Genomic DNA, 15,026 nt, shown 5'->3' on the forward strand with positions numbered 1-15,026 from the left:
TATATATATACATATATGTATATATATATCAATATATATGTATGTATATATATATAAATATATATATTATATATGTATAAATATATATATATATATGTATATATATGAATATATATATATGTGTATATATATATACGTATATATATACATATATGTATATATATACATATATATATATATATATACACGTATATATACTTCTAAAAGTCGTGTATCATGCATAGGAATGTTGACGCCTGCAAGGCTCTGGTTTATGTCTTGTGCTTGTGTTTGATCGATGTTTTGATGTTTTTATATTTGCCTACTTGCCTCATTTTTGTAAATATCAATTAATTCAGCCTTGTATGCAAATTTGTATAAAGATAAAATTTAACCATATAATTTGTAAAAATACAATTTTTAATGTTTTTAATCTGTGATGTTTGTGTATTACTGTAATTAATAATTAATCCTTTGATGTTTTTATATTACTCTCCTTCGATGTTTTTATATTACTGTTCTGTATTATTGTATCATTTAATTCAGTCCTTGAATGCGATTTTGATATTGAATAAAATGAAATGAAATGAAAAAATAAAATGTTATTATTATTATTATTATTATTATTATTATTATTATTTATTGTTGTTATTATTATTATTATTATTTTATGGCGCCACCACTGAATTTAATAATCTGCTGTATCCCTTGCTGTGACATTTTCAATAGGTGATGATGATAGGTAATTATATATACATAATGAAAACGTTAACACAATTATTTACATATAATTTTTAAACGTAAATTCATTACATATAAATAATGGGTGATCTATTCAATTATATGTTAAATAATAAATTATATATAAATAAATGTGTTAAATAATAAATTTACACTTGGCGCCTCATACCTGCGGTGGGAATCTAAACAGTCAATATATATAAATAAACTATTGTAGTTGAGAATGGTTCTTTCCAATCTGAGGCAGTTTTATTGCTACCTTGAAACCGGAAAAGTTGGAATTGTCTAGAAATTTAATAAGTGAGGAATCACTTATATTTATATGAATAATACAAAAAGCAAGGTACAGTAGTGATAAGTGAATTAAGATTACTCCTACCTGATACTGTATGATTCTGATTACTTTTGTTGGAAATAACTGTTCTGATGGGTAAAGCTGACCCGAGAGCTAATCTTCTAAAGACTCCAAAAGCAGGTATAACAGTTTTTATACTAGATTTGAGACTGTTTCCTGATTAGTTGAATATAAAGAGTTGAAGTATTGTAAGTCAATCATGATGTCATCCCTGCAACTTCCAATGTTATTTGCCTATCCCCAACAGTGCACTATTTTTAGTTTCTATGCATGTAATGCAATAGGAACTATTGTATTCACTTTTTTGCTTGTGTGTGTGTGTGTGTGTGTGTGTATAGACATCTTCAAGTAAAGTTTTCCAACATTTTGTTTTACTGACAGTGACATGCCTAATGGTGCCCTTGGGACTAAATAGCCATCTATCACTTTATTCCTATTGAACTCAAACTTGTCAGACTGGCCCACATTGCCCTTGTAGAAAATATCAAGGTGTCTAATAGACCGGGAGCCCAGAAAATTTAATCGCAAGGGACCCATGGGGGTCTTATATAGTAGCAACATGATAAAATCAAGCAAAGAGAGACATGAATGAAACCAACTAGGAATTACTACTTGTACATTGTAGAATGCTGAAACACCGATGACAGCAATTTTTTCATGTACGTGACCCTAAACAGTGACATTAAAGGCCACGCTCAAATACATTTAATCATCTGAAGAGAGACACGGATGAATTTTTTTTTATTGGAACTATTATACATTGGGTAACAAAAATACCAATGACAGCAACTTTATCCTGTACATAAGCCCAGACAGCAGCCCCAAGGGACCCACAGGGGTCTTATATAGTAGCAACATGATAAAATCATGCAAAGAGAGACATGAATGAAACCAACTAGGAATTACTACTTGTACATTGTAGAATGCTGAAACACCGATGACAGCAATTAAAGAGTCTGAGTGATTTAAGAAAAGAATTTGTATTAAAACTGTATACAAAAGGGTGGGGAGGGGGGACGGAAAGGAGGGAAGATTCGCCTCCCTGAATACATCCCTGAAAAAGTTAAAAACAATCAATAGTAATAAAAGTATCACAGTTGGTGTATTAATTAGGCCATAGGCCTACATTTTCGCTACCGCAGCATAACACAGCAAACGGCCTAAATATGTTTTCAAATTGAAATATTTCGTGTATAATATTCAGTCATATAAATTCACTATTTTTCTGCATAGGAACGTTGACGCCTGTTTAGGTGGTTTAATATATTGTTTTCTAGTAGACCATGCCAGCTCCAACACCCCCGATATCGTTCCAAACTACAAAATGAAAATACTGTATACGGCCTACAAAATTTTTTTTTTTTAAATTATTTTTTTTTAAATGATTCTACTAACTGTTATTTGCCTATCAAATAACATAACCAATGTGGTCGAAAATCACTATTTTGGACAATAAAAACTCACTCCCCATGAATTGTTGAAGTTAAACCACCACACAAATTTGACCCTACCTTATTTTTTTTTTTATGTATCATGCATAAACATTGACGCCTGGAAGGCTCTGGTTTCATATAGTGCATGGTTGCCTTTTTTTTTGGTTTGTGTGTGTGGAAAAGGTTAAAACAATGAAAAGATACCACTTCATTCATCAACAGTTTTTTAAACACAAAATAAATTTAAATGCCATATATAAATAAAATTAATATAACTTTGAATTAACTCATATATAACCAGAAAACTCGTCATATCTTTCAATAACTTATTGAAAGATTTGATAAGTTATATGGTTATCAAAAAAATCTGATTTATTTACTACTTCATAAACTTGCTGCCAGAAATATTTGGGTTATTGGAAGACTAGTATACACATTTAATTAATAAGGAAATGTTATAATTTTCACCTGAAAGCCAAACACATTGAAATAATAAAAAACTAAAATATTAGAGTTGTCATACCTGAACTGCAGATGTTTTCAATACTATAATAATAATAATATTTATAGTGTTTGAACTTTTAGATCAGTGGCACACTTTTAAGAAAACTAAAGAGCATTTGAAACACAAAATGTAAGACAAATGACTACATGATACATCAAATTACTAACTCATCACAAGTAAAACTAAACAAAACTTTACCGATCATTTTCAGAAAAAATTTGTCAAAGATATTTTCATACTTTATTCTAAGTTGCAACGATAAACAACCTAAAATATGATGTATTTTTAGGTCATCATTTGTAATAATACTCTTTTTTTTGTTTTTTGTGGTTATTATATGAATTGATTAATAGATAATATTTACTTATTTATTTCATTTCATTTTAATATATACAATAATATATATTTATAACAAAGAGGCATAGGATTTATACTAGACAATTTGATGGTTTATACATTTTTTTAAATTTTAATTTAGGGTACAATTAAAGGGTAATAACTAATTTTATAGATGATTATGAAGCTATAGTAAATTCAAAAACATTTTTTTTCACATTTTTTAGTCTAAAAAGATAATGTTAACATTCCAAATAAATTTAATCTAAAAATCTTAATCAGCATTATTATTGATTTGTTCATATGGATCTTCAATATGTGCAGGTGGTTCCATATAACCATCTTCAACTTTAATTAATTGCATATAACCATCTTCTCCAACTTTAATTAGTTGCATATAACCATCTTCTCCAACTTTAATTGGTTCCATATAACAATCTTCTCCAACTTCTTGTTTAAATATTCCAACTCCTATCTGTTGTTTACTAGACACTTGATTTAATATGCAAGTTGCATATTTTTTTGTACCTGCTTCAGTTTTATTTGTCTTTTTTCTGTTCTTGATGAGTATGTAACATAAAAATGCCACATTGGCCAGTATGCTTATTGCTCCAATGACAGATAATATAGCAATAGCTGTATTATAGTCTTTGTCTGAAAAAACACGTTTGTATTGTGGAGATGTCTCATATCCTGCTGAAGTCATTGATTTAGCACTGATATATTTAGGAGCATTTACTTTTGTCTGGATGTTTGGACTGATGTATGTGGTAACTGTATTATTGTCTTTGTCTGCCAGTGACACAAAGTAACTGTTTCTAGATTTGTCATTGGATTTTGTTGATGTGATTGACAACATCTCTGTAGTTTCTGCCACACCCACAGTTGACTGATGGTAAGTAAATGAGAAGTCTATGGTATCCTCAGCTGTGTTTATTGGAATACCTGTGCATTGCTGTGTTGTTACTGATCCTGAGCTTGTAGCTACGCAAGTGAATCGTTCGCCTTGATGTAAAGACGCAGAGGCTACCATATATTTTACATTAAAACCAAAACCAACACCAGTAGAGTAACGTTGACGTTTTGCTGCCAGTACATTGCCATCTTTGTCAATCCATTGTAGTGTTATTGGTGGATCACCTGAATAACATGTACAAATCAATCTCATATATTCTTGTTCATTTTCGTAAGCAAAACAGTAAACTTGATTAATGATATTCCTTACAATCAGGTAAGAATAGTCATCACCTACACTAGTACCAGCAATATTTGAATTACACAAGTACATCCCTTTGTCATCTTCTTCAATTCCATGTACTGTCAAATTTTGTGTAATGCTGTTGCTTGCTATGGATGACATACCATGGAGACTATACTTATTTTTATCAAACACTGTATCCTTATAAGCAAGTTGTGTTTCGTCGAGTGAGAATGTTCTCATAACATGGATCCATCTTATCCAATGTTCAGATGTTGCTGATGCTAAATCCAACTCTACAGTGCAGGTGAAGGTAACAGATTTTGCCCCAACATCAGTAATAATATGGTTAGGAGAAACAACCACATTTTGTGGTGAAACTTTGAGAATGGCAACTGTTGCTATGATTAATCCGATATGGAAGTATGACATATTGAACTAAAAGGAAAACAAAATCCTGAATTGAAAAACCCAGTTTACTAGCATCTGATTAAGCCTTCTTATTTTAATTGAGCATATTTTTGCTTTTGTGCAGCCCTTTTGATCCACAGTTAAATACATTTATTTATAATGGAATCCTTAGTTCATGTATTTCTCAGAAATTGATGTGTGGTGACTGAAATGTGGGAGCAAAAATATGGGCTGCAGTGGGAACCTAAACAGTCACTGTTTATAAACTAATGTAGTTAAGTTGAGAATAGTTCTTTCCTATCTGAGGCAGTTTATCGCTACCTTAAAATATGAAAAGTTGGAATTGTCTAGAAGTTTTATCAGTGAGTAATATAAAAGCAAGGTAATGTAAAGTAAATTAAAACTACTCCTACCTTCTATGATACTGATTACTTAAGTTGGAAATGATACAGTTGTGGTTCTGGTGGGTAAAGCTGACTCAAGAGCTGATCTCCTAAAGACGCCAAAAGCAGGTAAACAGTTTTTGTAGTAGTTTGTGATACTGTTTCCTTGTTTTTTTTTGTTTTGTTTTTTGTTTTTTCCCTTGCAATTCAGTATAAATTTATTGCAAAACAAAGACAAGTTTTGAAATGTACAATATGAAAAGGAAGACACATAAAAAGGCGTTAATAATAAAAACAATAAAATCCTAAAAATAGCAACATTCTCACAAGGAAAAAATAAATTACAAAAGGAGATTTCACACTATATGTACTTATGTAATACGGTATGTACTAATTATAGCTGCATAAATTGTACACTATGCGAATACTTAGGTTAAACATTTCCTAGTGCCTTGCAGGCTCTTAGGAAATGTTTTCAAGAAATCTAACTTTCGTACAATCATTTTCCGCTTGCGTACTATGCGAAGCTATGCTAATTGCTTATTACCCATACTATCCAATTACCCATAATACAATTATTTTCATAATACAATTCAGGGGGTGCAGACAGTGCGATCGCATCCCCCTAAATTGTATTAAGAAAATAATTGTATTTTATTGTTGAAATATTATTTTTATAATTAAAAATATAATACTGGCAAGATTTTAAAAGTATGAGATTTCCGGGCACCTTGAGGTCCATACTCTAAAAATGTTCTTACCTCAGCCCCAACCATGCAGCTGAGGTAGTGTGGATTCTCACCCACCCCCTACTGCCAAATCCTGCATCCGCCCCAGCTATCTATAATTTGTGGATGTCATGATTCCCATGTTAGAAGCTAACCTAAAGCACATTTGGACAGATTTTCCATGTGCTTTTATTAATGCAGACAAACTCTTAATTCAGACACCGTAGGAAAAAAGTGTTTTGATATTTTGTAGAAGTGACTTTTCTAAGAAAGAAAAAAGTTGTTTGAAGAAAAACTGTTCGCATGCCCACAGCTCAAACCCTCGCTGTGCAAGTCGCCAGGTGTATTTATAAATGGGTACCGGCATATGCTGGGAAGGTAAAACAGACTGCAGTGCAGGAGGAGTGGCGGGCCCCCATAGTCTTGCACAGTCTGGCCCAAACGCTAAAGTAAGAGAGACGGGCACTTCGGCTTGCTTCAGGTTTCGAACCTTTACCTTACTGAGACTCAGAACCGATCCATCAGACTCGAAGGCCTATCACCTGAATTTCATGGTAAAATAATTGAATATTGTATTCACAAAATTTCATGGTATTTTTGGTTGAATATTTTATTACTTTTTTTTTGTTTGATTTGTAAGTCAATATATCATGTCCGTCATTTTATATACAAGGAATAGCGGAGATAAACACCATGTCAAACTTGATTCTTTTATCAAACAATTAATTAATTCCACTTCATTCATCAACACTTTTTTAACCACAAAATAAATTTAAATGCCATATAAATGAAAATAATGTAACTTTCAATTAACTCATATAACCATATACTGTAACTTATCAAATCTCTCAATAAGTTTACTTTATTGAAAAATTTGATAAGTTATGTGGTTATCAAAGTATCAATAATTTATTTACTAGAATAATTCTTAAACTTGCTGCCAGAAATAATGGGTTATTGGAAAACTAGTACAGTATACACTTTTAATTAACAAGGAAATGTTATAATTTTCACCTGGAACACATGGAAATGCACAAAACTAAAACTTTTGAATTGTCATAACTGAAGTACAGATGTTTTGAATAATAATATTTATTTGGAATTTTTAGATCAGTGGCACACTTTTAAAAAGCAAAAGGGCGTCCGAAACACAAAACTTAAGACAAATGACTACATGATACATAAAATTACAACTGAAACTTAAAACTAACTCAAAATCTCTTCCTCCCCCTCCTCTGAAATTCAAATGTTATCCCTCCCCACAAATAGAACTAGACAAAACTTTACCCTTTATTTTCAGTAGCAGTACCCTTGTTCCCTCCCCAAACAGTGCATTTTCCCCCTTCCCCTTAAAACTATAACATCAAAACAGTAATGCAGGTAAGATAACTAAAATAGAATGAAAAAACAGATGAACTGTATTGTTGGAGCATGGAATTTAAAATCTCACTGCAGAATTTTCATGCTCTTTTAGTATATCTTTTGCAAAACTTATCAAAGATATTTTCATACTTTATTCTAAGTAGCAATGTTGAACAAAAAATATGATGAATTTTTAGGTCATCGTTTATATTAATGAATTTATTATATAATTCTATATTGGTCAAGTAATTGTATTTTGCAATTTGAAAATGTCATTAGTGCATATATTTTGTAGTGCTGGGCAGTCTAAGAAGAAATTCTCATATTAATTAAAATTCATTAGGTAAAATTTTCCATTTTTAGTTCCTATGCATGTAATGCAATAGGAACTATTGTAATCACTCTGTCACATTTCTTTTGTTTTTTATTGTGTGTAGTATGTGTGTGCGTATGTGTGTAGACATTTATGCAAATGCGCATGCGTCAAAGAAAAGTTTTCCGACATTTTGTTTTACATCACGATGCGAAAATCGATGTGAAGTTTCTGCAGAATTCAGTCTGGGCTCACGCTAACCGACCGGAATGTCGGCATGGATGAAACTATTTTGGTTTTACGGCAAAAAAATCATCTGCTGTAGGCATAGGTATTTTGAAGAAGGCCTAAAATAAAACAAAAAGTAATAGATTCCACTTCATTCATCAACAATTTTTAAACCAAAAAATAAATTTAAATGCCATATAAATGAAAATAATGTAACTTTCAATTAACTAATATAACCTTATACTGTAACTTATCAAATCTCTCAATAAGTTTACTTTATTGAAAAATTTGATAAGTTATGTGGTTATCAAAGTATCAATAATTTATTTACTAGAATAATTCTTAAACTTGCTGCCAGAAATAATGGGTTATTGGAAAACTAGTACAGTATACACGTTTAATTAACAAGGAAATGTTATAATTTTCACCTGGAACACATGGAAATGCACAAAACTAAAACTTTTGAATTGTCATAACTGAAGTACAGATGTTTTGAGTAATAATATAATAATATTTATTTGGAATTTTTAGATCAGTGGCACACTTTTTAAAAAGCAAAAGGGCGTCCGAAACACAAAACTTAAGACAAATGACTACATGATACATAAAATTACAACTGAAACTTAAAACTAACTCAAAACAACTTAAATTAATCTCTTCCTCCCTCCCCCTCCTCTGAAATTCAAATGTTATCCCTCCCCACAAATAGAACTAGACAAAACTTTACCCTTTATTTTCAGTAGCAGTACCCTTGTTCCCTCCCCAAACAATGCATTTTCCCCCTTCCCCTTAAAAATATAACATCAAAACAGTAATGCAGGTAAGATAACTAAAATAGAATGAAAAAACAGATGAACTGTATAGTTGGAGCATGGAATTTAAAATCTCACTGCAGAATTTTCATGCTCTTTTAGTATATTTTTTGCAAAACTTATCAAAGATATTTTCATACTTTATTCTAAGTAGCAATGATGAACAAAAAATATGATGTATTTTTAGGTCATCGTTTTAATGAATTTATTATATAATTCTATATTGGTCAAGTAATTGTATTTTGCAATTTGAAAATGTCATTAGTGCGTATATTTTGTAGTGCTGGGTAGTCTAAGAAGAAATTCTCATCTTAATTAAAATTCATCGGGTAAAATTTTCCATTTTTTTTTTTGTGGACCATATTATGAGTGGTAATGAATTTAATCTTAGTTTAAATTGTAATGCAACACCCGCAAAGTCCGTTTTATTAATAAGGTATGATCTAATACAGGATGAGGCATTAAGGATGCATAAACTGAGAGGGATGATTTGTTTTGAAAATCATCTCCATTGATTAATCCAAATGTCATCAATAATTTTTAGAATAAACGTTTGAGAATAAGAAAATTTTATCTTTATTAAGCAGTGCATTCAAGATATCCTCAGACTCGCTTCTTATCAAAATATCATTTAAACAATAGAAATTTATATCTTAAATCTTGAGTTTCAACATAGTAAGATTGGGCCAATAATTTGTGCTAAAGTATTTCACACATGGAGCTCATAGGTAGGAGACCATCTGAGTTCTCCACACAATGCAGCACAAGGTGTGTTCTAAGGTGTTATACAGTAAGTATATACTGTGCCATTTGAAGTTGTAAGCGTTCTTTAAATTGTTTTGTCAAGATTGCTTTAAAGTTCACCATACAGTTTATGGAAGGAAGGGAAATTGATCGCCACAAAATATCTCCATAATAAACTCTGTTGAAAATGTCAAAGTTACTAATGATTAATTTTATATACAATTAATCTTTGGCCTTTTTGGATGATATTGTTGCATATGGTCATTTAATTTCCATGATATACAGTAATACACCAAGATACTATATTTGTAAGACTCTGTTTCTATAATATAACCCTCCCCTAATTTCCATTTTTTTTTTCTTTATTAATATGTTTTCCCAAATCCAAAATATTTTACTTTTTAAAGTTAAAATGTGACATCCATTCTTGTCGTCAAATTTACCTGCAATATCTAGCATTTTTCCGTCTTGTTTTCAGTGTTAGCTAATAGCACAACATCGTCAGCCCAAAATAGGCTACCAACCCATGAATCATTGATTCTGGTGCCAAGATCATTTTATGGATACGGGTCATAGTAATATACGTATCTATTCATTAATAAGAATAACATTTTCAATCTTGTAATCAATTTTATATAAACCTTGCTAAAAAGGTACATTTTCTTCATAAAAAGGCTTCTTCTAATTAAATGACCTGTTCGAAGCACAAACTTCTGCAGACCAAACCCAGTACCATTACGATTTTTAATCGTGCGGGAAATCCATTCATGACGAACACACATATTCAACACTTGTTAACCTAGTTTGTATTCGTCATATATGTTGGAGCAAGAACATTCCTTATATAACCAAGTTTAATAGAATATTCTACTATCTACACAATACTAGTACAGTACCAGCAATATCTAAATTAGCAGCCTTAATAATAATTTTTGACTTTCTTTTAACTAATTTAAAATTTACAATATCATTGACATAACAAACAAACAACAAACAAACAACAAACATTTAAAAAAGTACAAATAATGCATTTCTTGTATTTTAAGAATTAATAATGTTTTTAATATTCATTTTAGTAGAATAAAAAAATGGGTGTATTAGTAGATTAATTATACCATTCCATTTTTGTTAGTTTTCTTCCATATTTTTATTTCTGATTTTCCTAATTGCGGTGGTTGCATCTTGAGTTAAATTACTTTTCTACTTGTTGCCTGTGTGTTGTACCATTTGCACCATCTTTTTTGCACGTTTTTTTTTTTTTTGTTTTTTTTGTGGTTAATATATAAATTGATTAATAGATAATATTTACTTATTTATTTATTTCATTTCATTTTAATGTATACAACAATATGTATTTATAACAAAAATGCAGATAGAATTTATACCAGATAATTTAACATTTTATACAATTCTTTTAATTTTAATTTACAGTACAATTGCAAAGTAATAATTAATTGTATAGATTATTATAATGCTATAATAAATTCAAAAACATTTTGTCATGTTTTTTAGTCTAAAAACTTATTGTTAATATTCCAAATAAATTTAATCTAAAAATCTTAATCAACATTATTATTGATTTGTTCATATGGATCTTGAATGTGTGCAGGTGGTTCCATATAAACATCTCCACAAACTTCAGTTCAATTCAATTCAATTCAAAATAAATTTATTCTAAATCTTTTCAAAGCATAGATAAACAGTACAGATATATAAAAATGGAATTGGAAAGGGCAACCACAAACAAGCAGAGCTTTACACTAGTGGTGCCCGAAAAAAAGTAATTAAGATACTATTTCAAATTGACAAAGTAAGTCAAGATATACATTTTAATTAAAGCACTTTCATATCATAGATCAAGACAATAATAATAATAATAATAAGAAGAAGAAGAAGAAGAAGAAGAAGAATAATAGCAAAGAAAAGAAAAATAAAATAAAAATAAATAAAAATAAATAATAAATAATAATAATAATAATGATAAAATATAAATAATATGTCCTTCTTAGATAGCAATTTAAACACTGTAAAATTATATAAATAATTAAATTAAATAGCAGCAATAAAGCAACATATAAATTGCACTTAAACATCATTGACTATTATTGACAAATTTCTTTACAAATAATGCAATTGTTCCCGTCCTGGCAGTGGTACCGTTTCATCTTATAACTTTCATGATAAATATTATTCATTTTGTTCTTAAATAGTGAAATATTAGCACATGCTCTTACATTGCTTGATATGTGGTTCCACACCTTAGGCTCTATATACGAGATCCCTTGTCGGCCAACATTTGTGCGTTTTAAGTCGATAACAAGGTTTTGCTTATATCGTGTATTATGATTATGGTACGAGTCAAGTGTACGGAACAACAAATCAAAAGTTTCTGGTAATAAACCCTTATCATATAAAAACATTAAGTTGGCTACATTTTTTTCGTATAAATCAAATATGTTTAAAGTATTGGTTTTAACAAAAAGTTGAGCAGATGGGTGTAGATAATGTATATTACATACGATTCTGAGTACTTTCTTCTGTAATACATGGATTCTATTTAAGTTTGTCATGCTACCAGAACCCCATATCGTGATCCCATACGTTATAATAGGAAGGACAAGAGACTTATAAATAGTAAGCAGTATGTGATATGGTAGCAGATTTTTAAGGAGATTCATTGCTCCAATAATTGCAGACACCTTACTAGCAATAACATTTACATTTTGAGAAAAATTAATTTTTTCATCAAGAGTGATACCAAGGAATTTAATTTTGTCTACTATCTCAATAATGTCTTGGTCAATGACGAGTTCGACATGCGCTGTGTTAATAATTGTATTTCTACCACTAAACACCATCAATTTAGTTTTTTTGGTATTAACAGTAAGCTTGTTTGCTTTAAACCACATATTTAAGCGTTTTAACTCCTCATTCATTATATCGAATGCTTCATTTATGTTACTGTGTTTTAAGAAAACATTGGTATCATCTGCAAATGTTATTAATTGAGTTTTGGTACATACTGAAGGCATATCATTGACAAATAGTAAAAATAACAATGGACCCAGGATAGATCCCTGGGGAACTCCATACTTTACCAACTTTCTTTCAGACTGTATATTATCTAAAGCTACAGATTGTTCTCTTCCACTTAAATAACTACAAAACCATTTAAGTACAAGACCTCTGATGCCACAATAAGGTAGTTTTTGTAGAAGAACTTTGTGACCTATCGAATCAAACACCTTAGATAGGTCGAGAAAGACTCCAACAACAAATAATTGGTTGTCAATTGCCGTTGTTATTTTCTCAATCGTCTGAATGAGGGCGTGATTTGTAGAGTGTCCTTCTCTAAAGCCGTATTGTGTTTCATTCAGAATTTTATACTTATTTAAAAAAGAAACCGTTTGGTAATAGACAATTCGTTCATACATTTTTGACATACATGACAATATAGAAATAGGCCTGTAGTTACACATGTCATCCCTTGCTCCACTTTTGAAAATTGGTATAGTTTTTGCAAGTTTAAGCTTCTCCGGGAAAATTCCAGTTGAGAGTGATAAGTTAATCATATAAGTTAAGAGGTATAGCTAATATATCTGAATTCATTTTTAAAAATTTTGCATCAATATCGTCAAGACCAGTTGGTTCCATATAACCATCTTCTCCAACATTAATTGGTTCCATAGAACCATCTTCTACAACTTTAGTTGGTTCCATACAACCACCTTGTCCAACTTTAATTAGTTCCATATAACCATCTTCTCCAACTTTAATTGGTTCCATATAACCATCTTCTCCAACATTAATTAGTTCCATAGAACCATCTTTTACAACTTTAGTTGGTTCCATACAACCACCTTGTCCAACTTTAGTTTAGTTCCATATAATCATCTTCTCCAACTTTAATTTGTTCCATAACCGTCTTCTCCAACTTCTTGTTCAAATATTCCAACTGCTTTCTGTTGTTTACTAGACACTTGATTTAATATGCAAGTTGCATATTGTTTTGTACCGGCTTCAGTTTTATTTATCTTTTTTCTGTTCTTGGTGAGAATGTAACATGAAAATGCCACATTGGCCAGTATGCTTATGGCTCCAATGACAGAAAGTATAGCAATAACTGACCCAAAGTAACTGTTGCAATATTCGTCGTTTGGGTTTGTTGATATGATTGACAACATCTTTGTAGTTTCTACCACACCGACAGTTGACTGATTGTAAGTAAATGAGAACTTTATGTTACCCTTAGCTGTCATTATTGGAGTACCTATGCATTGCTGTGTTGTTGCTGATCCTGAGCTTGTAGCTACGCAGGTGAACCTTTCACCTTGATTTAAAGATTCAGTGGGTATTCTGTATCTTAATTCTATAGAACCAAGTTGGTGCTGTTGAGTTTCTGCTGCCAGTACATTGCCATCTGTGTCAACCCATCGCAGTGTTATTAGTGGATTACCTGGATAACATAAACAAAGCAATCCCGAACTTTTTTTTTTTTTTCGTAGTCATAAAAACAGGAAACTTGAGAAATGACATTCCTTACAATCAATATAGAACAGTTAAACTTTACACTATTATCAGCAATATAATGACAGAAGTACTTCCCATTGTCATCTTCTTCAATTCCATGTACTGTCAAACTTTGTGTAATGTTGTTGCTTATCTTATCTTTTGCAAAACTTGTCTAAGATATTTTCATACTTTCTTTTCAGTAGTAATGATATGGTGTAATTTTAGGTCATCATTTGTATTAATAAATGGGTGTAATTCTATATTGTCAAGTAATTGTATTTTGCAATATAGAAAAGTCATTAGTGCGTATGTTTTGTAGTGGTGGGCAGACTAAGAGGAGATCCTCAATTAAATTACATTGGGTACATTTCCCATTATTATTTGTGGATCAACTTGATGTTTTGAAATTGAGTGGTAGAAAATTTAATCCGAGTTTAAATTGTAATGCAACACCCTCAAAGTCTGTTTTATCAATAAGGTATGATCTAATACAGGATGAGGCATTAAGGATGCATAATCTGAGAGGGATAATTTGTTTTGAACATGCTTTCCCATAACCAAAATATTTGACTTTTCAAAGTTAAAATATAACATTCATTTTTGTGCAAATTTACCTACAGTGTCTAGCAAAGTTGAAATATTTCGTTTAAATTTCAGTCATATAATTTCACTATTATTCTGCATAGGAACGTTGACGCCTGCTAAGGCTCTGGTTAAGTATTTCCTTTATGTTGTCTAATCCAGGGGCTTTGTTGTTTTCCGCAATTAAAACTACAATATCATAACCAATTAAAATTTTATACTGTATTATTGAATATAAAACTAGCTGAACTAAATAAAAAACATACTTGTTTAGCATCACTCCTTTGTAATTAAAATTTTAAAAATTGAGGCAGGATTTTTTTCTTTATTAAAAAAATATATATATATAAAACGTGTATCGAGCACTGTACGTTGCTAGTATTGCCAACTACATTTATTCATTA

At 30.5% G+C, this 15,026-nt stretch overlaps 1 protein-coding gene across 1 annotated transcript in view; it reads left to right on the top strand.

Moving 5' to 3' along the window:
* Window positions 1–4,215: 4,215 nt before the first annotated feature.
* Window positions 4,216–15,026, top strand: part of LOC117102198 (dolichyl-phosphate beta-glucosyltransferase-like) — a 22,944-nt gene continuing 12,133 nt past the window's right edge. The window contains exon 1 of the mRNA XM_033242418.1: window positions 4,216–4,244. Coding sequence (XP_033098309.1) covers window positions 4,242–4,244 — 3 coding nt within the window. The 5' untranslated portion in view covers window positions 4,216–4,241. The remainder of the gene's footprint in view (window positions 4,245–15,026) is intronic.

This window comes from Anneissia japonica, unplaced genomic scaffold (assembly GCF_011630105.1).
Source record: "Anneissia japonica isolate Jap-2015-1 unplaced genomic scaffold, ASM1163010v1 scaffold38052_len244707_cov166, whole genome shotgun sequence".
Lineage (NCBI taxonomy): Eukaryota > Metazoa > Echinodermata > Crinoidea > Comatulida > Comatulidae > Anneissia > Anneissia japonica.